Source organism: Mauremys mutica, chromosome 1, assembly GCF_020497125.1.
Source record: "Mauremys mutica isolate MM-2020 ecotype Southern chromosome 1, ASM2049712v1, whole genome shotgun sequence".
Lineage (NCBI taxonomy): Eukaryota > Metazoa > Chordata > Testudines > Geoemydidae > Mauremys > Mauremys mutica.
Window position 1 is genome coordinate 144376819 of NC_059072.1, and position 25555 is coordinate 144402373.

The following is a 25555-nucleotide window of genomic DNA, read 5'->3' on the forward strand; positions in this document are numbered from 1 at the left end:
GAGGAGGTTGTGAAGGCTAGAACTATAATAGGGTTTAAAAGAGAACTAGATAAATTCATGGAGATTAAGTCCATTAATGGCTATTAGCCAGGATGGGTAAGGAATGGTGTCTCTAGCCTCTGTTTGTCAGAGGGTGGAGATGGATGGCAGGAGAGAGATCAGTTGATCATTACCTGTTAGGTTCACTCCCTCTGGGGCACCTGGCATTAGCCAGCAGACAGGATATTGGGCTGGATGGACCTTTGGTCTGCCCCAGTATGGTCGTTCTTATATTCTTATGTTCTAACATTAAAAAGCCTCAGGTATAAAAGATCAGTTTGGAAGGCCCTTCTACAGTGTTTTCTGCATTCCTCTGATTTTGAGTTTTCTTATACAAGAAAAACAAACCAACAAAAAATAACCAACCAAGACTTCGAACACAGTAGTTATAGCTATTTCCACTGTGCAGAGCTTCTCAGTATAACTGATGCTGCTTATCTGGTCACCTTGCAGGAAACTGGCAGCAGTTCTTATGTTCCCTGGCTCCCACTCAAATGAAATGTAAGGCCCTCGCCTTATGCTTCCTGTCCTGCCCTGGTAATTCCAGCAAGGGGGGGCAGGGCAGGGTTGGCTCCACCCACCAGAGGGAGCGTAGTGGTCTCTCACGCTCAAGTGGGGAAGGAGGCCATTCCGCCTCTGTAGAGGAAATAATACAAAGTGACTGCAAGTATTTTTAGAAAAAGAACATGTTGAGATTCCATTTAGAAAAGTGCAAGAAAATCCATGTAAGGGAAAGATCCCAAATAGAGAGATACAGCAGGAGGGAGGGTACGAGGAAGGAGAAATGCTTCAAAAGAGCTTGGGTGATAGTGGTGAAAGAGATCAGACAGTTCTACTAGGCATTTAGGGAATATCTACACTGCAGTGAGAGGTGTGATTGCAGCACATGTAGACATACCCGAGGTAGCTTTTACCTAGCTAGGGTGGCATAACAACAACAGTGTAGTTGCGTCAGCATGGCTGTGATGTGGGCTAGCCCCTGGAGTATGCACCCAGGCTCCTAGGTGAGGTTGTACATGGAAGATTAGCCCGTGCTGCTGCGTTTGCTGACACAGATACATGGCTAGCTAGATCTAAGCCAGCTCAGATGTGTTTATGCATCCTGCAATCACACCTCCAGATTGCAGTGTAGATGTACCCTTATACAAGAACATAAGAATGGCCATACTGAGTCAGAAGAAACGTCCATCTAGCCCAGTATCCTATCTTCAAACAGCAGCCAATGTCAGGTGCCCCAGAGGGAATTAACAGAATAGGTAATTATCAAGTGATCCATCCCCTGTCACTCATTTCCAGGCTAAGGACACCATTCCTGCCCATCCTGGCTAATAGCCATTGATGGACCTATCTTCCGTGAATTTATCTAGTTCTTTTTTTGAGCCCTGTTATACTCTTGGCCTTCACAACATCCTCTGGCAAAGAGTTCCACAAGCGTTGACTATGTGTTGTAAGAAGAAATACTTCCTTTTGTTTCTTTCAAACCTGCTGCCTATTAATTTTATTTGATGACCTCTAGTTCTTGTGTTATGAGAAGGAGTAAATAACACTTCCTTATTTACTTTCTCCTCACCAGTCATGATTTTATACTCATACGGAAGCTTTTCCATACCCCTAATCATTTTTGTTGCCCTTTTCTGAACTTTTTCCAGTTCCAATATATCTTTTTTTGAGATGGTGTAACCACATCCGCAAGCAGTATTCAAGATGTAGGTGTACCATGGATTTATATAGAGGCAATATGATATTTTCTGTCTTATTATCTATTCCTTTCTTAATGATTATCAGTATTCTGTTAGCTTTTTTGACTGCCACTGCACACTGAGTTGATGGTTTCAGAGAACTTTCCACAATGACTCCAATATCTCTTTCTTGAGTGATAACAGCTAACTTAGACCCCATCATTTTATATGTATAGTTGGGATTATGCTTTCCAATGTGCATTACTTTGCGTTTATCAACACTGAATTTCATCTGCCATTGTGTTGCCCACTCACCCAGTTTTGTGAGACCCCATTGTATTTTTTGCAGTCTGCTTTGGACTTAACTATCTCGAGTAGTTTTGTATCATTTGCAAATTTTGCCACCTCACTGTTTACCCTTTGTTCCAGAGCATTTATTAATATGTTGATCCCAGTACAGATCCCTGGGAGTCACCATTATTTGCCTCTCTGCATTCTGAAAACTGACAATTTAATTCTTCCTAACCAGTTACTGATCCATGAGTGGATCTTCCCCCTTATTCCATGACAGCCTTTGGTGAGGGACCTTGTCAAAGGCTTTCGGAAAATCTAAGTACACTATATCCACTGGATCCCCCTTGTCCACATGCTTGTTGACCCCCTCAGAGAATACTAGTAGATTGTTAAGGTATGATTTTTCTTTACAAAACAATGTTTACTCTTCCCCTGCAAATCGTGTTCATCTATATATCTGATAATTCTGTTTTTATTGTAGTTTAAACTAATTTGCCTGGTTCTGTAAATTCGGATTCTGGCCTGTAATTGCTGGGATCGCTTCTTGACCCTTTTAAAAAAATTGGCATCACTTTAGCTATCCTTCAGCCATGTGGTACAGAAACTGATTTAAATAATAGGTTACATTTCACAGTTAGTAGTTCTGCAATTTCATATTTGAGTTCCTTCAGACTCTTGGGTGACTATTATCTGGTTCTGGTGACTTATTACTATTTACTTCATCAATTTCTTCCAAAATTTTCTCTAATGACACCTCAGTCTAGGACAATGCCTCAGATTTGTCACCTAAAAAGATATATAGATAGTACTTTCCATTTTTAAAGCACTGCACAAATATTAGCTAATTATTCCCCACACAGTTCTAGGCAGCACATATACAAGTACTATTTTGCCCATAGGTGTGAGCACCAGGATAGGAGAGGAATGATTTTGCATGGTACTAGGAGTAATAGGATAAATATATGTAGGGACCATTAAGGCTGAATATTAAGATAAACTTAATGACAGTGAAATAGCCAATAGAACAAACATGACAGGGACGTGATCCCCGTCACCTGGGATGCTGAAATCTTAACTGGACAGAGCAGTGGGAATGTGTTGTAGAGACCAGTCCTGCACTGAGCCCAGGGGGAGGGGCTGGATGATCTCATAGGGTTTCCCATCCATAGCTTCTCTGATCCTGTGCAAACCCTGCCCTTTGTTTTTAGGCTCCAGAAGATCCTTGGACCCTTTATCTGAGGCCGTGTACGAGGAGATTGATTATAACCTGATGAGAAAGAAGCAGGAGATGTTTGATGGCTCAGGTCTGTGTGTGTCATTCCTAACAGGGAGAAAATCTCTAATGCACTCTGCATTCTAAAGCTCTGACCTACAGCTAAATATCTGCAACCTTCAAACCTGTGAGTCCTGGATGGCTGCAGATGCTGGGTCTGTGAAGAGATCAGCCAGTTACTGGGCTGAGATGAATGAGTTTCCTCCCTAGAAGACTCTGCATTCTGAGTTGGTCCGATCTGTACATCCTGCAGCCTTAGGAGGCAATTAGTTATGGGTCAGGAAAATGACTGTTCACGTCCTTTTGACTGAATGTCAACCAGCTGGGAAGAAGCTGCTCTCAGTTTAGCACATTGTGGGGTACTCTGGGCATGGTCAGTGCGTCTCCCTGAGGCTGAGATGCACATTGTTCTCTCTACTAATGGTGGGGGTTGGTCACAGACTCTGATCCTGGGAGGGGCGTGGCCTAATCTGGCAACAAGGCAGGGGAGGGGGAGTGTCTTGCATAACAAAATGGGAGTCATGTCCGTGGCTGAGGAGGTCTGGACCAGCAGCCTCAGCCATAATTTTCTGTTGGATCAGGCCATGAATTAGCAACATTCAGGAGGAGAAGATAAACATTCCTCTCTAAACAGATTCTTACACCCTGAATGTGATTCAAAATAGGCTCCGCAGTTAATGAGAAGGAGTCAAATGAAACCTACAGGAGGGGGTCCCATGGTAAAAGTCTCACTCAGTCCCTGCCTCGCCTCATGAGGTCAATATGGCTGTTCCCAGCATCTTCCAGGTCTGATTTTATCTACCCGAAAGCCACATTTACCACAAAATGGATATTTATCTTGGAAAATCTGTGTCAGCCTCTCACCACTCAGTCGCTGTGAATTCAGCATCTTCTCTTGAAGGAGCAATATACTGAGACCATAAATCTTACTCCAGGACCTGGATGCATTGCCCATCAGTCAGGTTTGCTGTTCTCACTGTGATAACATCCTATTTACCATCTCTCCAGTTTCCTATTCAGATGACTCAGTGACAAAGCTGCAGTATTACACCGGGGACAGCGAGGGGGAAAACGATCGTGGATCAGAACAAGGTAACGGGGGTGGGGGTGGGTACAGAGACACATAAAAGATTTCTGTCCAACTCTTGATGGAAATGTGAACAAATCGTGACCCTTTCTGTGTGTGGTTGACGGTGCTCTCCCCCAGGGGAGGAGCTGCAGGGAACCGGGCAGAGAAATAGTCACACAGTATGAAAGAATCTGACTTCCACAGTTGACACGTGTCACTATACAACCCCTGATCTGTGCCCCATGATCTTAGCCCCCTGCCTCCTCGGCATATAGCCCAATTCACGATCCAGCCCATATAAAGTCAGGACACTGTGTCTTTATAGAGTTCTGTTGAATTCACAATGGTCAGCTCTGGTGTGGCAGCTACTGTCTCCCAACGCGTCCAGGGTTAGCTCAATACCAGCGTAGATCCTGATCTCATTGAAGGGCATAACAAAGTTGCTATTGGATGCTATGGGGCAGGGCTGGGCTGTAGTTATTTTTGAGGAAATGAAGGTGGAACAATTATTGTTTCACAGAATGTCAATGACTCTCCCTTTTCCCCTGGGTCACCCTGTGACTTCCCCTACAGACTCTGTGATGAACAGCCCAAACTCCAAGACAACAGGCTTTTAATGGGGAACTAAAACCTGCTGGGGAAATGGGTGTGTTCAGGGGAAGCTGAGTGTGGTGTTTCCTGTTCCAGAGGGAGATTACCCAGGGGGCTCTCGTTTGGATTACGACAACATGGAGGAGCCTGCCTTGAACGATGTCCCCCAGACTCCAGACAGTCGAGGTGAACAGTGAATCCCCCTCCAGAAACCACATTACCCCTTGGCTACTGCTGTTCCACCCCCTTCATTCCCTAGTCTGCCCTTTGATCCTGAGCTCAGGGCTGGGAAGAATTAACCCAGACTAGCCTGGCTGGAGCCAGGGAGATGCATTCCACAATTAACAGCTCCCATCATGCCATTAAGGAGCCATGTCTTTTTCAGTTCTTTGTTTCCTGTTCGCTTCCCCGCCAATAGCCTCCTTTGATTTTCTCTGTGCAGTCTGGCAGGATAATATCAAACAGCTAAACTGGGGTGTATGTGGCATTCATAAGAAATAATACACATAATTCCCTCATTTGCCAGACCTGGCATGTAGCTTATTTCTCTATTCAGTGGAAAACCTCTTCTCATTTCCATTAATTCATATCTTTATTTCAGAGGTCCCTGACCTGCCTGGAGATGACCCAGGGGATGGTTATGATGATGCCAGAGAAATTTCTGACCCTGAAGATGACCCTGGTTCTGGACCAAGTGCCCAGGAAGTCACTGTGGCCCATGGGGGAAGTGTCAGGAACTGGGAATCAGAGACAGGTGAGTGGTGTGTGGACAGCTCACCTGGAAGAGCCTTTACTGGCCACTAGAGGTCACTGTCACTGCGCTGAAATACAGTTATTGGTAAACTCCCAGCTGTATCCCCACCCTGACCTCTACTAAACAGAGTTAAATCAGGGCTGTCCGGGAAGCGGGGTGCAAGTGGGGCAATTTGCCCCAGGCCCCGAGCCCCGCAGGGGACCCCCCAAGAATATAGTATTCTATAGTATTGCAACTTTTTTTTTATGGAAGGGGCCCCCGAATTTGCTTTGCCCTGGGCCTCCTGAATTCTCTGGGCAGCCCTGAGTTAAATGGACTTAAATCAAGAAATAAAGAAGATTTCCTATTAAGGTTTGTGATCCTACAAATACTAGATCCCATCTGTCACTTTACTCACATGAATAGTCTTGCTGACTTCAGTGGAATTGTCTAAATCATCAAAGTGACAAGAGTCCATTGGCAGGATCGGGGCCAAAGTGCCTTTCCCCAAACAAGTGCCCTGAGTGGTAATGGGAAGAGCAGGTCCCTGGAGTGCGGTTAGTTAGTGGCCTGGCATCAGGTTTGAAATCACTCTCTTCAATATGTACATGTCTCCATTAGCATAGGATCAGAGCTGAGCTGCCACTTTGCACCTCAGGGGAAACTGGGTTGGGATGAAATGTGCATTTCTTGGGTCTTGATGGGAATAATGTGAGAACCAGCATTGTGTGGGTAGGTGAGATCTGTGATGTCCAGACAAGGCCATGAGCTAGGTCCCCACCCTGCTCCAGCCACCAGGTCTCTGCTGACGTGTGGTCCCTTAGGGACTATATCAGCTGTCAGGAGTTACAGCAGCTCCCAGTGGTCTATCAGGGAGTCATCACCAGCTCACTGCCACCCCCACACTTCTCCTGCACCAGGGAGGTCTCAGCACAGACAGAATCTCCTCCCACATGTTTTCTTTGAAGAACAGAGAGAGATAATGGATTAAACTTGTCAGAGGCCCACTCAGGGAAACTGTGGGCAGGGGCTGATTCACAGCCCATACTGCATGTTGCCCATCCATTATGTGAGTTCACATGGGTAGAGAATGGATACATTGACTTTAATGTGACCTCCTTGCTATTTTCAGGCTGGAACCTGCACTTGCTAAGAAGTGAAGGGGCCTCTAGGGCTGAGAGTGACGTCCTGTCCCCATCTCCTCATGACCCGGGTTATGATGATGTTGATGATGGCGTCTCTGGGACATCAATATAAAAATGCCTGGGTTCAGATCAAATATCCTGTGAGGATGTAGATGCTGTATGGTTAGACTCTTCCTTTCCCAAATGCTCATTGGGCTATGGGGGTACTGGAGACAATCCCTGCCTGGGAACTATTTCAATTAGCTTTTTTATTTCAATTTTGTTTAAATGAAAGAAATAAGTGTGACTGAGATAGGGGCTGTGATTTCCCCTCTAATTTCCCATTGATCAGACAGTCTGGAACTTCCCTGCTTTTTTGTTCCTACATTTCTTCATTGTGAATTTTTGCTTTTTCTTATTAAACCCTTTTTGAAAATCTGTTCCAGGTGTGATGTTTCTCTCATGAGGTCTATTGGGTGCCTCTATGTTGGCCTGCAGGAAGAGAGATGGAGACTGATGTGACGGGTTTGGTCACAGAGACTCCCTTGCAACTGTCACCTGATGTGCTGAGATTACCTCTGATCCCATTTACCCCCATGCCCCCAAAGCTGCACACTTTAACCCAAAACTGCTCATTAGGTCTCCTATCTCCAGCACCTAGACACCCAACTCGCAATGGGATCTAAACCCCAAATTAATCCGTTTTACTCTTCACGAAGCTTATACAGGGTAAACTCATACATTGTTCACCCTCTATATCACTGAGAGATATGCACAGCTGTTTGCTCCCCCAGGTATTAATCACTTACTCTGGGTTCAATAATAAATAAAAGTGATTTCATTAAGAATAAAATGTAGGATATAAGAGGTTTCAAGTAAGACAGAACAAAGTAAGTTACCAAGCAAAATAAAGCAAAAACACACAAGTGTAAGCCTAATACATTAAGAAACTAATTACAGGTAAAATCTCACCCTCAGAGTTGTTCTAATAAGCTTCTTTCACAGACTAGACTCTTTCCTAGTCCGGGCCCAATCCTTTCCCCTGGTACAGTCCTTGTTAGTTACAGCAGACATCCTAGGTGGAAAATAGGGGTGTTCTCATGACTGGCAGCCTCCTTTGTTCTGTTCCACCCCCTTTTATAGCTTTGGCACAAGACAGTAATATTTTTGTCTCTCTGGGTCTACACCCCTCTTTCTATATAGAAAAGCACCAGATTTAAGATGGATTCCAGTATCAGGTGATATGTTCACATGTCCTGTGAGACCCCAGCCTCTATTCTTCCTGGGCTGGCTCATAGGAACACAGGAAGGCTTACAGGTAAATGAACCATTTACAACCAATTGTCCTTGTCATAAACAGATAGTTAAGGGTTAATGTCTCTTTTATCTGTAAAGGGTTAAGAAGCTCAGTAAACCTGGCTGACACCTGACCAGAGGACCAATAAGGGGACAAGATACTTTCAAATCTTGGTGGAGGGAGTTCTTTGTTTTGTGCTCTTTGTTCTGAGGGTTGTTTGTTCTCGGGACTGAGAGGGACCAGACATCAATCCAGGCTCTCCAAATCTTTCTAAATCGGTCTTATGTTTCAAACTTGTAAGTAGCACAGGCAAGGTGTGTTAGTCTTATGTTTGTTTTCTCAACCTGTAAATGTTCCTTTTTTTGCTGAGAGGATTTTACCTCTGTTTGCTGTAACTTTGAACCTGAGGCTAGAGGGGGTTTTCTCTGGGCTATAAAATTTAAGTACCCTGTAAAGTATTTTCCATCCTGATTTTACAGATGATTTTTACCTTTCTTTTTCTTTAATTGAAAGCTTTCTTTTTTAAGAACCTGATTGATTTTTCTTTGTTGTAAGATCCAGGGAATTGGGTCTGGATACACCAGGAGTTGGTGGGGGGAAAGGAGCGGGGAATGGTTAATTACTCCTTGTGTTAAGATCTAAGGTGTTTGGATCTGTGTTCCCCAGGGAAGGTTTTGGGGGGACAGAAAGTGTGACAGACACTAATTTCTGGCTGGTGGCAGCTTTACCAGATCTAAGCTGGGAATTAAGCTTAGAAGAGTCCATGCAGGTCACCACATCTGTACCCTAAAGTTCAGAGTGGGGGAGGAAACCTTGACATGGTGAGCAGCGGTGAGGGATTTTTTAAGAACCAAAAGCCAGTAGGATTTTTTTTCTCTCCTTTCTAGCTGCTTGGAAAGCAGCTGGAGGACAGAAGTGTTAAGTTTTTTTAACAAGGGTCTTTGTTAAGAGAAGGCTTCAAGCTGGGAGCAAACAGACAGCAAAAAGGAATTTACAAGCTGAATTGTTTTCTTTCTTTCTACCTCTCAGGCATAGCTAGTTAGAAAGTCTCTGTTAACCAAACAGCCCTGAGCTGAATATATCCCAGTTTCAGTGAACTGCAGAGGGGTGTGGCCAGCACAAGAAAGCAGGAAAATGAGTACCAGTGGAGCAACTAACAAATTAGAACTGGCAAGGCTGGAAGCAACAGAGAAAGATAACAAACATAGGAGACGGATGGAACTAATTAATGCAGAAACAGTCAGGGAAGAAGCTGCCCATAAAAGAGAAGAAGAAGCCAAAGAGGCTGATCACAGGAGAGCTATATAGATAAAAGAAAAAAAGTTAGAAATGAAAGAAAAAGAAAAAAAGCCAAAGAGGCTGACCACCGGAGGGCTTTGGAGGTCCAGAGAGAGGCCCTGGAATTAAAAAAGGCTAAGCAGGATGGAACAGCCAACCCTAACAACCCTTCTCCAGGTACTGCTCCCCATCCCAGGAAATTCCCCACCTACAAGGCAGGTGTTGATACTGAGGTCTTCTTAGAAAATTTTGAAAGGGCCTGCCTTGGGTACACCATCCCTACAGACCAGTACATGATAGAGCTGAGGCCACAGCTCAGTGGACCCTTAGCAGAGGTGGCGGCTGAAATGCCTAAGGCACAAATGAATGATTATAAACTTTTTCAAACCAAGGCCAGAATCAGAATAGGGCTAACCCCTGAGCATGCCTGTCGGCGGTTCAGAGCCCTAAGGTGAAAACCTGATGTGTCATTTACCCGACCACATTGAAAAGAATTGGGAGGCCTGGATATCAGGAGCAAGTGCTGAATCTCTGGAAGCTCTGTCCTTTCTAATGAAAATGGAACAGTTCTTAGAGGGTGTTCCTGAGGAAATGGAAAGGTACATCCTAGATGGGAAACCCAAAACTGGCTGGTGGCAGCGTTACCAGATCTAAGCTAGGAATTAAGCTTAGAAGAGTCCATGCAGGTCCGCACATCTGTACCCTAAAGTTCAGAGTGAGGGAGGAAACCTTGACAGTCCTAATGAATGGGAGCCATCAAGATTCTAGACCATCATTAATGGCCCACACTTTGCACAGATACAAGAAGACTATGCTGGGAAAATTAAAGGATTTTCTGTATGTCCATCAAGAGGGGAGGCTAAACTTTGGAACCTATAGTTATATATTTATTTTGCATGTATAACTGCATGTGTGTTTGAAATTTTTATTATCTATGCAGAAAACTATTTTAAAACAATACTATATATATATCCCATAGCTTATCGCAGTTAGAGAATAGAAGGATGTTGCAAAGGTAAAGTTGTGCATAAATTGCAGTAAATGATGAAGGACTGCATGGTAGTTGGAAACTGTTTGGATCCTTTATGTGTTCATTTCTCATTTTTGGAGTTTATGTTAATGAGCAACTTTACTGATATTTAATGATGTTTTATGTATGCAGGTGCCCGTTTGCTCCAATAGCTAGCTAGCTAGAGTAACTATATAAATGTTGAGTAAAATTGTAAGTAGAATAGGGGCAGTTACAATGGAAATGCTTAACCAAGAAAAATTAAAGCTACTCATTAGTGTTAGTGATTAGATAGATAGATAGATAGATAGAGTAACTGTATAAATGTTGAGTAACAGGGGCAGTTACAATGGGAATGCTTTCTAAAATGTATTCCTCAATAAATGTTTACTATCAAACTGAAGGTATTCAAAAATTTTACTAAATAATTAAAAAAATGTATATAGAGAAAAAAATAAACATAAAAAATCAAAAATATGTAAATGATGCCATCATTTAATTGGTGTTGGTCCTGCTTTGAGCAGGAGATTGACCTAGGTGACCTCCTGAGGTCTCTGCCAACCCTCATGTTGTATGTCTCTAAGTACTCTTGTAGCTAAAGGTTAATTTGTTTTTAAAAAATGTGTGTCTGCATTTCTAGTAGACAATCCAATCACAAGCTGAACCTTTTATCTTCATCCTCACCTGTCCACAAGCACAACCGTTCATTTTTTTCAGTTCAATATAATTTTTATCATCATTGCAAACACTTGTTTCAACACACATCTCCCTAATACAGTTACCCTAAGGATAAATGTGTTTTCCATAAACACTGAAACAAAATAATGAATGTTGCACAAATATACCCTAACTAGAGCATGTTAGTCTTTCACTTCCGTGTAGTAACAAAAACTATGCACTATCCTTTTCACAGGAATCCTTGTCCTAAAACTGAGTTTCTATGATGTACTAAAGTTAGTAGACAAAGTGTTGCAGAAATTCATTACGCTGAAAGAAACCAATTGGTGAAGAATTGGCAGGGTGACCAGATGAACAACAAAAATGATACCAGTCCTGCAATATTTCCCACCCTTGTTTGTGGATCGACCTGGTTCAAAGACACTTTGGATCAGACGCTGATGTTATATGTGTTTCTCTGCGCCAAACAGCTAAACATTCACCCATCACTAGCTACAATCGTTGAGCCAGATAAAGGCATCAGGGCCAACTGGGAAAGCGTAAGAATGACCATCACAGCCAGCTACTTGTAGCCAAAGCCCAGCCTGCAACTAATGCCTTTGGATTTCATGATGGAGGATAAGAATAAATTTTTTTGCTGCCACAAAAATGTATTTTGTGTACATTAGTTAGTATAAAGGGTTGTCTCCCTGAGTCTTTTGGATTAACTAAAACCATAGCCTGTTATTGAGGAAGGATCAATTATTAGGCTCCATCGCTCTCCAGGTAGGATTCCTTATAATTACAAAGCACTAGATTGGGGTAGGCAACCTATGGCACAGGTGCCGAAGGTGGCACGCGAGCTGATTCTCAGTGGCACTCACACTGCTCAGGTCCTGGCCACCTGTCCGGGGGGCTCTGCATTTTAATTTAATTTTAAATGAAGCTTCTTAAACATTTTAAAAGCCTTATTTATTTTACATACAGCAATAGTTTAGTTATATATTATAGACTTATAGAAAGAGACCTTCTAAAAACATTAAAATGTATTACTGGCAGGCGAAACCTTAAATTAGAGTGAATAAATGAAGATTCGGCACACCACTTCTGAAAGGTTGCCGACCCCAGCACTAGATGGAGCCTAGAGGGGTTAAAAATGGAAGAGCTGCATTATCACTATGTCTAACGCTTAGAACTGTAGCTATAGCTGATACCTGCATCTGAACACCCTAAACTCTAGGTAGTTGGCCAATTGAAGCCAGCTCTGGAGCTGCATTTTGCAGTTGGTCTCTGTCTCTAGAGTGGCACAAAACCAAACCTCTGAGCCCAATACCTGTGAACTTTGGGCATGTGTAGGCTCTGAAACCATTTCTAGCTCATTTTCTGAAAGAGCCTACATTTCAAATGGACTGGGTCCCCTTGAAGCTAGAAAGTGCTCTAGTCTGTAGGTCTGAGCCTGATTCCCTTTAAAATCAATGGCAGACTAGCACTTTTAGCACTTTATTTCTACACCAAATTTGCTAAACTATTTCAAAGACTCCTGTCCCGACAGAGATTAAATTCCTCAAGAATTTACATTAGCAGAATAGACTGTTTTTAAAGAATTCAAGTATAGAAAGTACCTGCAAGAATGTAATAAACCGTTTTTTTCCACTAGGATGGGGGAAAGGCAGAAGAATTCCCCATGAATGAATTAAATTCAGGGACGAAAATGAGTCTATGAAACTTCGTTCCAGAGAGTAATGATTTCAAAAGCTCTATGTGCCTGGATAGAGAGGCTAATATTACATGCAGCAGCTTACCCATAACTAGATTAAAATGGTTCTTTAGCTGTGTAATACGTACACATGGACAGATGTTACAGATCAAACTCAGACTCCACTACGTAGGTGTCTAAGGTGAAACCCAGAACTGTATGAAGTACAATTAGAGTTCATGGTCCTCTAGAAAGTCTTATTACATGACAGAGAGAGTTTTGCCAGAGGGTGCGGTTTCCTCCTCAAGGCCCCTTCATTGAGGCTTTTGAAAAAGCTCCGGTGAAGTATTTTATTTTCAAGAGCGCTATGAAAAATGGACTAAAAATGCCACGAAATGACCGGCCCGGGAAGCGGGGCTGCAGGGCTTGCGGCGTGCTGGCCGGGGGAGTGTGTCCGCCGGCTGGAGCACCACAAGTCCCATGGCTCCGCTCCCTCAGTGCGCCCGCGGGGTCCAGACCATGGAAAAGACCTTACAGAGTGATCCATTGTAATTCTGTCCGAAGTAACCCAAGATATGTCCTGATCAGATCTGGGCAAAGTGGAGGACCTGGGTGACATCACCACTTCCACCGGCTCTGACTGAATCCCAAACACCATCTGAGATGTGAAGCTTTGTCATCATTCTCCCCCCACCATGTGTCTTTTTCCTTCCCTATCTTACCCCTTCTCTTCCCTATCCCTCTCCTTTTGCCCTCTGTTCAATAAGAGTCTGACTTATCCGGCCAAGACGGCGTATTTTGCAACACTGATGTGAGCCTGTGACCAAAGAGGCAGCACAGAGCAATGCTCTAGACAGTCTGGTGGTGGTACTCATTTGTCAGGCTCGGGGTGGCTGATCAGACCATGTGCCTCCGCTGTGTATTTCCAGCAGTGAGGTTGCAAGTGAGAGTCAACACCAGTCAGAAGTTTTGTTTTGTATCCGTGCTGTCATTTCTCTCCCCTCTTGTGTGTGTTTGTCAGGTCTTTTAGGAAATGGGACTGGACTTTGACAACAAGAAGAACCACCCCAGTTTTAGCCTATCTCAACTAACTATTTCTCACATGGTGACAAGTATCAGGGGGTAGCCATGCTAGTCTGTAGCCACAAAAACAACAAGGAGTCTGGTGGCACCTTAAAGGCTAACAGATTTATTTGGGCATAAGCTTTCATGGGTACAAAACCACTTCTTCAGATGCACTCACCTAAAGACTGTCAGAAGAGCTTATTTTCCTTCTCAGGATTCCCTACAGCTAACAGGAAAGGGAGAAAGGAAGGGCATCTCTGGCACAGAGGGTGGGGCCCTTTCTGCTATCATGTCCCCTACACAGCAGGAGGGAGCATTACTTCTTCTGTCCCCACCATCCCCCTGTCCCTGCTCCCAGGGGCAAGAGGAGTCACACTCTCTCCTACTCTTCCTGCTGCAGGGACCCTCAAGCAGCTGGAGGAAGGACCTGGCCCTGGAGGAAGCTGTTTCAGCACCATTCTGAAGTATCTCAAGGTTGAAGAAAAGGTACAAACATACTCAGCTGAGCTGAATTTGAGTCTCTCCTTCCCCTTGCACCGTTCCGACCCCTGTGAGGGGAGCTTGTCTTGGAGGATCCAGAACCCCATAATGAGGGTGCTTATCCCATACGATCTAGGACACCCACTGTGGGGTGTTTTGCCTATCTTGGTCTTGGGGTGTTTGTCTCATGTTTAACAGCACCTCCCCCATCAAACACTGTCCCAATCCCTGACCCTGCCAGTGCAGGAGCAGACTGTGGTTTGAGAGGGGAGAGATTTTCCTGCCCCACCCCCATTGCATGGAGCCCTTGAGCTGGTGTGGGTGGGGTGGGGAGGACCCTGAGTAATAGGCTTTCTCCTTGGCAGCCTCACTCCTCGTGCAGGCAGGAAAAGGCTGAGCAGATCTGTTTCCTACATTCCATCCCCCTACCACCTGCTTTGCCACACATAAGGGTGGCCAGGTGACCCTGCAGCTGCACTGCTCCAAAGGGGCCCTGGGGAGAGATGATCTTGATGAGTGAGTCATGGTGTCTGGCACTTGGGGAGGGAGCAAGACACAGGAGGAGGAGGAGGAGGGGCCTCCCTCCCCTGGGACTCTGGGGGGAAGATGTGTGGGACTTCAAGGGGCAGAAAGTGTGGGATTCCTGGGACACAGGATTGGAAATTTTACGTACTCTGTGAGATCAGTGGGGGAGTCATGGGGCTGGAGGGGCAGGTTATTGTGGGGTCAGATGGGACCAGGGGGCTAGGAATGGCTGGGGTGCCAGGAAGTAGGAGTGGGGTGGTCCAGCAGGACATGAGGGAGGGATTGGGGGGTTTCCCAGCTGAGGGGCAGGAGGGATCCGAAGGGGGTGACCAAAGACCCAGGTGGGGGATGGTATCCTGTTGGCTGTGACTGCAGCATGGTGCAGTCTTGTCTCTGGGAAGTGCCCGTGTGGCCTGACTCTCACAGCTCCTTTGTCGTCTTTGGGTGTCACAGGGGCTGACTGAGGAGCTGCCCCTGGACCAGAGCCCGGCTCCACCCTCTGTAGATCCCTGGGCCCCATGTGCAGTCTCAGGTACCGGATCCTCCCAACTGGCTCCTCTGGCCCCAGTGCTGCTCAGGCCCAGAGCCAGGAGTCCCGGACCCTCTCACTCCCAGGTCACCTCCACACTGTGGCTGTTCCCCTCTGTTCGCTCACTCCTGGCTGGGCTGGTGATTTCACTGCAGTAAGATTGCGATCGCCTTAGAGAGCAAATCACTGTAAGGATCATAGATAGGAGGGGCAACAGTGTCCAGTGGTGAGAGCGCTATTCCAGCCCCGCCACTGACTGGCTCTGTGACCTTGTCCGGGTTACTCGGCTGTGGCTCAGGGGGGTAGCTATGGGTGGGCCAGGTGGTCCGTGGCTTACCCACTTAGCGTCTAGGCCCACCTCCCATCCCCAGCTCTGCTCCAGCCCCAGCGTTAGCCCTGCCCAGACCTGAAGAACAGTGCATGCCGGGTGTGGGGTTGCATCATCCCTATGCTGCCTTGGTGGAAAGTTACAGCAGCAGCACATCAAGAATAGAGGGGTTAGATAAAGTTGTTATGAGAAAGTTGGGAGCTAGCCCGTGGGAGACAGACGCCAGGTGGCCTAGCTGGGATCGGTTTCAAGGTGATAAACAAGACCATAAATCAGATGAATTGCATGGGAAATGGGAAACCAGTAAGCAAAGGACCATCCATGTGAAAAGTGTGTGTATCGGACAGAGAACCAATCAGCAGTAATGTGATGTTGGTGTGTCTGACGTTTGCTAATATGGAGAAGCCTATATAATATGATGCATTGTACTCAATAAACGATTCTGCTTGCAATCATATTGGTTCTTGTGCTTTATCCGTCCCGCATGAGAACGCAACAAATGGTGACCCCGACGTGATACGATTCACACAGTTTGGATCGTTCGCCGGGAAGTGAAAAAGCGGGGATTACAGCCGGCAGGAGGTACCGTGGAATAGCGGCTCCTGGGCGTCCGAGAGAGGCGCATTTGAGCAGCTGCGGGTTACAGCCGCTGCAGGAGGTACCGTGGAATAGCGGCTCCTGGGCGTCCGAGAGAGGCGCGTTTGAGCTCACAGGAAAACGGCTGGCTAAGTATGAGTACCGCTGTATCAGCTGAAGAAAAGATAATACAGAAGTTTTTATTGCACATCATGAACCGACAGGGGGAAAAGATTTCCCCTGCTGCACTGACTCACTTATTAAGAAAAGAGGGGGAGCTAGGGAGGCTCCTCCTGACCGCCCTTCGGGCACAGGATGAGGAGGTGCTCCGCTGGAAGCGAGCCCTGGACGGGAAGACATTGGAGTGCACGGCGCAGGCAGAGGCTCGTGCCATGGCCCCGGAGGTCGTTCGGACCTACAAGCAAGTAAGTTGTTTTGGCAGGAACCTGGAGAAGGCATCCGACGCTGGCTGGTCTGAGCCGGGGACAATGCCAGGAAAACTGTTATGCTTCTCCGGTATGAGCTGCAACAGCTGGGTGTTCTGACACAGGATGCACAGATTAAAAGAAGCCAAGCAGGGAAGGAAAAAGAACAGAATAAGTTAACCGAAGAAAGCTCATTCTTTCTGGCCCCAGTCAAGGACACACCGCTCACAGCCAAGACTTGGCGGACAGCCAAGACAAAGGGGGGCTTGACTGGGCCCAAAAAGCTATGAAAGCTGCAAAACCCTACCAGGCACTAACGGAATGTGTTAGCTGTCTCTTCTCACAGGTATGGAAGAGCTGCCCAAAGACCCTAGCAGCCCTGCCACTCCTTGGAACCAGGAGACTGACTGCTTGGACCCATGATTCTCACTGCAAAAAGACCCCTCCACATCAGAAGAATTCTCCTACTGATGATTAGCCTATTTCCTTTTCTAGCTCTACTGTGCTTCTGGACAGCAGGAAAAAAGGACAAGGTGACGTGCTGGTTAACCTCTCCCTTGTCCAATAGCAGCCCCCATTGTGTCATTGGATTTTTTTGAAAGAAGCAAAACCACTACAGGATGATGTCCTGGTAATCTCCCCCGTAGAAGCTGAACCACGACGGTGGTGGAAAAGAAGAAAAAACACTCACATCATTGACATTGCCAAAGTCCAGGAATTCCTGACTAAAAGGACATTGAGAACTGACCCTGGTGAAGAAACAAAGAATTGTACACTGGCAGGAAGAAATTTGGGACTCCTGCTGAGAAATGTGGTATTGATTGGATTTTGGGGTTTATTTTACAGGCTGCGCCCTGTGTTTTGGATAAATCCTTCAGTATGTATTGCCCTTCCTAATTGGATTGTAAATGATATTGCCCTTATTTAGTTTTTTATTGTTGGAGCTTCGCTAATCCAAGTACAGGCTGGAGTTGGTGAGTTACATGTCATTTCCGCCATTAGTTTTAGGATCCAGAAGCTACTGGCAGAGATGGTATGGGCTATTACTGAGGCTGAGAAGGCATTGCAGTGGGAGCTAGTACGTTTAAAATCCTGAATGACCAGCGGATGGCCATTCGGAGTGATTTTAAGCACCAGGATGGCCCACTGCCCTTACAGATACATCAGGAGTACCATCTGATCTGGGGAGGCCAAGCATGTGGACCGGTTAGGGTGGGTGAGGGCTCTCACATACCGAATCCTGCCGGGTCCATGGGGAGGATGAATGTGGAACTGAATACCCCCTTATTACTAACCCCAGCTTTCTAGAGCTTGATTGCTTTTGTCCTCAAAGTTTGAGAAGACTCAGCCAAAAGTTTGTTAAGTATTTTCAAAGGGGGGAGTTGTTGGTGTTACTAGGCATAAATCTAGGTAATTTGGGAGGATGGCTTTGGGCCTGTGTGACCCAAAGTACCTTTTTGTAAAGTGTTTTTGTTAGCCTTACTAGACTTTTGTAATTTTTTGTGTTATGTGCTGATTACTGGCAGCTGTAAGGCTGCTTGATACTAGATGTAGCCAGTATTAAATAAGATAGGCGGAAAGCAGATGCTGTAATTAAAGTTATATGCATGAGAATGTAGCCCCCATGGTGGGAAAGTACAGATAATTGTTTACAGTAGAGACCAGAAGGGTGGGGGCTAGTTAAGAAGCACACCCTCCTAGCTAAATTGATAGTGAAATAAGTTTGTGCCCAAAATAGGGACGTTTCAGCGAGAAAAAAAGGATCGGGCCCAGGCGGGCAGGCAATAGACAGAGAGATTGGAAAACAGGTTGGAAACCTTTGAGGGTGTAGTGGGAGAAAGAAGTAATTAAGCATAAGCATGGGGATTTCAAATATCCAGGAGAATATTTGGAATGGTAATTTAGATTAGTAAGTGGCTGTTGGGAGAAAAGCAAGCGATCTTTAAGGGAAAGTGAAAAGTTAACTCTGTAGTTGCTAGAGGGAACAGCAGTTGCATTTTGTAAAGATGCTAAAGAAAAAAGTTTTTGGTGTTTTTGAAATGTTTGTAAATAAATTTAGGCGAAGAAATTAGTTTGCAATTGTTTGGCTATGAACAATTTTGTTAAATTAATTAAAGAATGTATACAGTGCTATGTAATTAAAATTGTATTAGGCTCTAAGGGCACTGTAAGTGGTAATGTTTTTTTTTTAAAGCAGAAGTTAAAAGTAAAGAGCAAGCCAAAAGCATTTGTATTAATGTTCCCCTGTTTTGCCTAAAATTAATAAGGGTATTTGTATATTTTAAGTAATGATTGACTGCCCAGAAGGGGTAGACCTGTTTTTGTTTTTTAGATAATTAAAGAAAATTGATGCCGGCTGAACAACATTCAATGTACCATGATTTACTGGCATAGTCAAAATTATGTTTTGTGTTCTATGTTTTGTTTTGTGGTGCTTGTTTTGTGGCCAGAATTGTTGTGTTTAATATTTTTATGAGATGGTCTGATTTGAAATTAAGCTGAAGGGTTAAATTGATATGCAGATATTGGTTCTGTTCAACTTAGAATACAAAGTGTTTGGATACATCAAAAGAAAAATGTAATATGCTAAAGTTTAATACATTTTTTTAAGTAAGAGAGAAATTTTATTGGCCAAATTTTTTATTTTAGAATGGTTATTAAAATTTGCTTACCAATAGTCTTGGAAAGCAAGGACATGGTTGTAAGAATTTTGAAGGTATGTGTTGTATGAATTTATTTAATTATTTGCATTTTATATATGCGTTGCTTTAGCAATTGCAGGATAATATGCATAAGCTTATGCATGATTATAATCCTTTGTGGGACTGGCTTAATGGCTTTGGCTGGCCCACTTGGGTTATTTTTTTTTTCCATATGGGAATAATTGCATTGGGAGTTGTTTTTTGTTTTTTTTATTTGCTTGCTCTGTTTTGTACGCCTTTTGCAATGAAGTTTGGAGAGGTTTATTGGATGTTTTTTTTTTTTAAGAAAAGAGGGGGAGATGTGGGGTTGCATCATCCCTATGCTGCCTTGGTGGAAAGTTACAGCAGCAGCACATCAAGAATAGAGGGGTTAGATAAAGTTGTTATGAGAAAGTTGGGAGCTAGCCCGTGGGAGACAGACGCCAGGTGGCCTAGCTGGGATCGGTTTCAAGGTGATAAACAAGACCATAAATCAGATGAATTGCATGGGAAATGGGAAACCAGTAAGCAAAGGACCATCCATGTGAAAAGTGTGTGTATCGGACAGAGAACCAATCAGCAGTAATGTGATGTTGGTGTGTCTGACGTTTGCTAATATGGAGAAGCCTATATAATATGATGCATTGTACTCAATAAACGACTCTGCTTGCAATCATATTGGTTGTTGTGCTTTATCCGTCCCGCATGAGAACGCAACAGCCGGGTGCATACCTTCATGGCCCAACTGGAGGGGGAGGGACAGCAGTGGCACAGCAGTGGAGTGCCTGACGATCGTGCTGATCATATGCATGTGTATGCATGGTGGAGAAGGAGGAGGGCCACTGGCCATCCGGACAGCCAGTGGCAACAATCAAAACAACCATAGGCCTGCTGCCTCGGGGAGCCTGGCCTGTTATGGGGCAGTGCGACGGGAACCGGTGCCGGGAGTCATGCATGCTGGAGAAAGGCATCTCCTCCCAGAGCTGGGTGCACACGCAAGGGTCTGGGGGGGCCCTGACCAGAACATCCATTGCTCCCTGGAAGGCCGGCTGGACTGAAGGGGGTGGCAGAGGCAGGCCCCCCAATCCCTCCTGTTCCCCATCGTTGCCAGCATACCCGAATTTGGGGCCCACCCAAATGTCCCATGCTAGCTACACCACTGCGCTGAGTGCCTCAGTTTCCCCATCTCTGAAATGGGGATTATCCTGACAGACTGTTACAAGGGGTTTAGATCCCTGGACCCTTTGCTCCTGCATCCCGAACCCCTGGGCCTGTTGCCTTGCAGTTTCACATCCCTACCTCATACTGGAAAGCCTACTACAGGCTCCTCTTTCTTGCCAGCAAACTGGAGACTGGCCTGGAATATGCCCCGCTGCCGGCTGCCTGCACAGTGTGTTCACCATGGCCACTGGGAAGGAAATACACCCAGGTCCAGGAAGATCGTCAGCCTACTCCTCAGTCCCAGGAGCAGGAGCTGTAATGGAAGGCTAGATTGTATTATACCAGTCAGCCACTAAGCGATGCTGTATGTCACATACCTTATTTAAGCCAAGCTCAGCCATACCTGGCAGAGCACTAAAGGATGTTATGATGAACACATCTGCGTGTCTCTCTTGGGGAAGGAAGCTCTGTAGCCAGTCCATATCTGGTACAGGAGCCTGACATAATAGTAGCAGCCCTGCAACCTGCCATGTACAAAGTGTTAGAGCCCTGCACGGATACAAATTTATATCCGCCGATGCAGATATCTGCAAATATAAATCGGTATCCACAGAACCACAGGGTTCTCCCAGGAACCACAGCGGTTAAAGGAGCAGACTATGAGGTCGCTGCTTTGGTACTGGACTCTGCCCAGAATCCCAGCTACTGTTCATAACAGCCAGGCTGTTCCATGCCCTGTTGAGTACCAGGCCTTCTGCAGAGACCCAGACAGCAGGCACTGACCAGCCAGCTGTCAGCAGAATTCACTACATGACACCTGCCAGTGGTGGGATCTGAATGGGGTTGCCAGGATGTGTGTCCCAGAGGAGAAAGGGCCTAGCAGCTCCTTCCATCAAACCTTAGTGTTGGGGAAAGGGATCAAAGAAACATCCCTTGGCAGAGGTGGGGGAAGAGATGACAGACCCTTAGGACACTCACTTTTATCTGGGGGCCCCATCATAACAGCGATGCCAGGCCCCCATGATGCTGATGCCTGGGCAGGAGGGAGCATTGTCCTGAGGGAATCTGGGGTTTTTGAACAAGTGTCTCTCATCCCTACAGGACCTCTAGGGGGCAAAGAGAACTGAGATTCTTTATCTGAATCTCTCCCTGCAGGGCACCTCCCATGAGCTCCCCACACCCATCTCCCCAAGTACAGAAGAGAGAGATTCCTTGCCCAGGAGACACTGGGGGCTGAAGGTAAAATGCTGATGCATGCAGAGGACACTATCCAGCAAGACAGGGAAAAGAGCTACCAGGTCTGTAAGACACTGGTGCCCCAGAGGGGTAAGGAACCAACCAGGCAATGGGACCCCTATAGAACTTATGGCTCCTGGTAGGTGCGTTGGAATCCTGGTCAAGGATAGAGGCCCAGGCAGAGACAGATGCATCCTGGAGGTGAATGCCTGGCTGTGAGGATGTTGTTGCCAGGAAGCTTCCTTGACCACAGATACTGTTCCAGGAAGAAGGATTGCTAAGAAGAGATGGGGTCCACCTACAGAGGAAGAGGAAGAGCCATATCCATGGTGACAGAGCCATATCCTCCTCCTCCAGTGGTGTGACCCAATCCTCTGCAGCTCAGTAGCTTCCTCAGTGTTGGATGTCTCCATATGAATACTCTCAAGGAATTCCTCGTGGGCATGGATGCTCCTCAGCCTAGCCACATTCTCCTGTAGCTCTCCCACCTGCTTCCTGAGAGATTCCACCAGGAGGCACCTTTCACACTAGATGGCCCCCCAGCCTGGCTTTCTGCGAGCAGCGGCACAGGAGCCAGCAAACAGGGCTGCTAACAGGGGAGTTTGAGTGGGAGTTCCCATTGGAGGAGCAGAGGCCCGGAGGGGCAGACTGCTGAAGGGGCAGCCGAGCCCGGATAGGCTGAGCCCTGATTAGGGGGTGGAGCCAGGCTAGGAGGGGCCTATAAAAGCGGCCGCCCAGCCAGGCAGCGGCACAGCTGCGAGCAGTGGCACAGGAGCCAGCAAACAGGGCTGCTAACAGGGGAGTTTGAGTGGGAGTTCCCATTGGAGGAGCAGAGGCCCGGAGGGGCAGACTGCTGAAGGGGCAGCCGAGCCCGGATACGCTGAGCCCTGATTAGGGGGTGGAGCCAGGCTAGGAGGGGCCTATAAAAGCGGCCGCCCAGCCAGGCAGCGGCACAGCTGCGAGCAGCGGCACAGGAGCCAGCAAACAGGGCTGCTAACAGGGGAGTTTGCAGGGGGAGGCGCCATGTCCCCTGTGCTCCCCAGGTACAAGCACCGAGCGAGGCCGAGACAGCAGCAGCCATGAGCCAAGCCGTGGAGGATACACCGAGGATGAGAGCATGCAGCAGCTGCGGTATGTACCTGGTCCTAGCGGGGGACCCAGAACAGTACTATGTGTGCATGAAGTGTCGCCTAATAGAGCTGCTGGAGGAAAAGATCCAGGGCCTAGAGCTGCAGGTAGAAACCCTGATAGAGAACAGAAGGGGGTTCGAGCAGCTGATGGAGCAATGGCAAGCAGTAACTGAAGGGGAACGCCCAGGGGCACAGGGGGGAGCAGGGGCTAAGGCCAATGAGGGGGGACCACCAGACGAGGAAGATGGGCGGTGGAAGCATGTGACCGTGAGAAGCAGGCCGAGGAAAAGGAGAGCCAGTGAGGGGGAAATAGAGCTAAGGAACAGGTTTGAAGGTTTGGAGAATGAGGAAGGGGTACAGCAGGTGGTAGCTGACGGTGGGAGGCCAAGGAAAAAGAGACGAGCGGCCAGTCCCATAGAAAGAGGGGAGGAGTCTATGGAGGCAGCACCAAGTTTGGGCCCAGGGAGGTTACAGGATGGCTTAAGGGGAACCACAAGGAATGATAGGAATGGAAGGAGCGTGCAACGAGGGGGGACGGGGGATAGGTTAGAGGACCGCACTATCCCCAAGCAAAGGCAGGTCTACGTGATTGGGGATTCCACACTGAGAAGGTTGGACAGGCCTGTGACCAGGGCCGATCCGGAGAACAGAAGGGTGTGCTGTCTACCGGGCGCTAAAATACGGGATGTGGACCTGAGGTTGAAAAGGATCCTAAGAGGAGCAGGTAAGAACCCTTTGGTCATCCTTCATGTGGGAACGAATGACACTGCTAGATTCTCGCTAGACAGGATCAAGGGAGACTATGCCAGGTTGGGTAAGACGCTCAAGGAAATTGAGGCTCAGGTGATCTTCAGTGGGATCCTACCTGTCCCTAGGGAAGGGCGCCAAAGGGGTGAGAGAATCATGACAATTAACAGTTGGCTGAGGGAGTGGTGTTACAAGGAGGGCTTTGGGATGTATGGGCACTGGGAGGCTTTTGGGGACAGACAACTGTTCTCACGGGATGGGCTCCACCTAAGTAGGGAAGGAAGTAGACTTCTAGGAGGGAGGCTGGCTCATCTGATTAAAAGAGCTTTAAACTAGACACTAGGGGGAGACGGTTGGGAGAGGTCCTGGTGCTCTCCACGCCAAATTTATACATTGGGAGTGAGAACAACAAGATAACAACAGATATAGCCAGAGGGGGACAGGCAGGTGTAAGGAAGAGGGGGGGGGACGGATACTAGATCTACAGGTCATACTGGTAGTACTGTGTCCCTACCAAGTTGGGTGAAAAGAGTGAGAGGAGCCCATCAGCAAAAATTAGGATGTTTGTTCACCAATGCGAGAAGCTTAGGTAATAAAATGGAGGAACTGGAGCTCTTGGTCCGAGAATTGAAACCGGATATCGTAGGAATAACCGAAACATGGTGGAACGGTAGCCATGACTGGAGTACAGGTATGGAAGGGTATGTGCTGTTTAGGAAAGACCGATGCAAAGGTAAAGGTGGGGGAGTAGCATTGTATATCAATAATGAGGTGAAATGTAATGAAATAACTAGCAATGCAATGGATAATACGGAGTCTGTCTGGGCAATGGTCACATTGGGGAAGAAAACTACTAGAGCCTCACCCGGGATAGTGATTGGGGTGTGCTATAGACCACCGGGATCTAGCCTGGATATGGATAGAGAGCTCTTTAATGTTTTTAAGGAGGTAAACACTAATAGGAACTGCTTGATCATGGGGGATTTTAACTTCCCGGATATAGATTGGGAAACAAATGCTAGTAATAATAATAGGGCTCAGCTTTTCCTAGACGTGATAGCTGATGAATTCCTTCATCAAGTAGTTGTTGAACCGACGAGGGGGGATGCCATTTTAGATCTGGTTTTGGTGAGTAACGAGGACCTTGTTGAGGAAATAGTTGTAGGGGACAACCTTGGCTCGAGTGATCATGAGCTAATTCGTTTCAAAATAAATGAGAGGATAATCAATATTGCATCTGAGACTAGGGTTTACGATTTCAAAAGGGCTAACTTTACTAAACTAAGGCGACTAGTTAGGGAAGTGGACTGGACTAACATATTTAGGGATCTAAAGGCAGATGACGCCTGGGGTTACTTCAGGTTGAAGTTGCAGGAGATCTCAGAGGCATGTATCCCGAGAAAGGGAAAACGGCTCGTAGGTAGCAGTTTTAGACCGAGCTGGATGAGCAAGCGTCTTAGAGGGGTCATTAAGAAAAAACAGAAAGCGTACCAGGAGTGGAAAATGGGAGGGATCAGCAAAGAAACCTACCTTATTGAGGTCAGAGGGTGTAGGGAAGCAGTGAGAAAGGCAAAGCGACGGGTGGAGATGGACCTAGCAAAGGGGATTAAAACCAATAGCAAAAGGTTTTTTAGCCATATAAAAAGGAAGAAAACCAAGAAAGAAGAAGTGGGACCGCTTAAAACTTTGAACGGAGTGGAGATTAGGGATAATCTTGGAATGGCACAATATCTGAACGAATATTTTGCCTCGGTCTTTAATGAGGCTAATGAAGGGCTAAGGAATAGTGATAGAGGGACCAATGGGAATGAGGATATGGGGGAAGACATTATGGTATTGGAGGTGGAAGCCAAACTTGAACAGCTTAACGGAAGTAAATCGGGGGGCCCGGATAATCTTCATCCTAGAATATTAAGGGAATTAGCGAGTGATA

General features: G+C 46.4%; 1 protein-coding gene across 1 annotated transcript in view; it reads left to right on the forward strand.

The window, feature by feature from the left end:
• LOC123355839 (antigen WC1.1-like) overlaps nt 1–7165 on the forward strand; it is a 58532-nt gene extending 51367 nt beyond the window's left edge. The window contains exons 11-15 of the mRNA XM_044998603.1: nt 3221–3316; nt 4294–4377; nt 5042–5131; nt 5547–5699; nt 6811–7165. Coding sequence (XP_044854538.1) covers nt 3221–3316; nt 4294–4377; nt 5042–5131; nt 5547–5699; nt 6811–6935 — 548 coding nt within the window. The 3' untranslated portion in view covers nt 6936–7165. The remainder of the gene's footprint in view (nt 1–3220; nt 3317–4293; nt 4378–5041; nt 5132–5546; nt 5700–6810) is intronic.
• The last annotated feature ends 18390 nt before the right edge of the window (nt 7166–25555 follow it).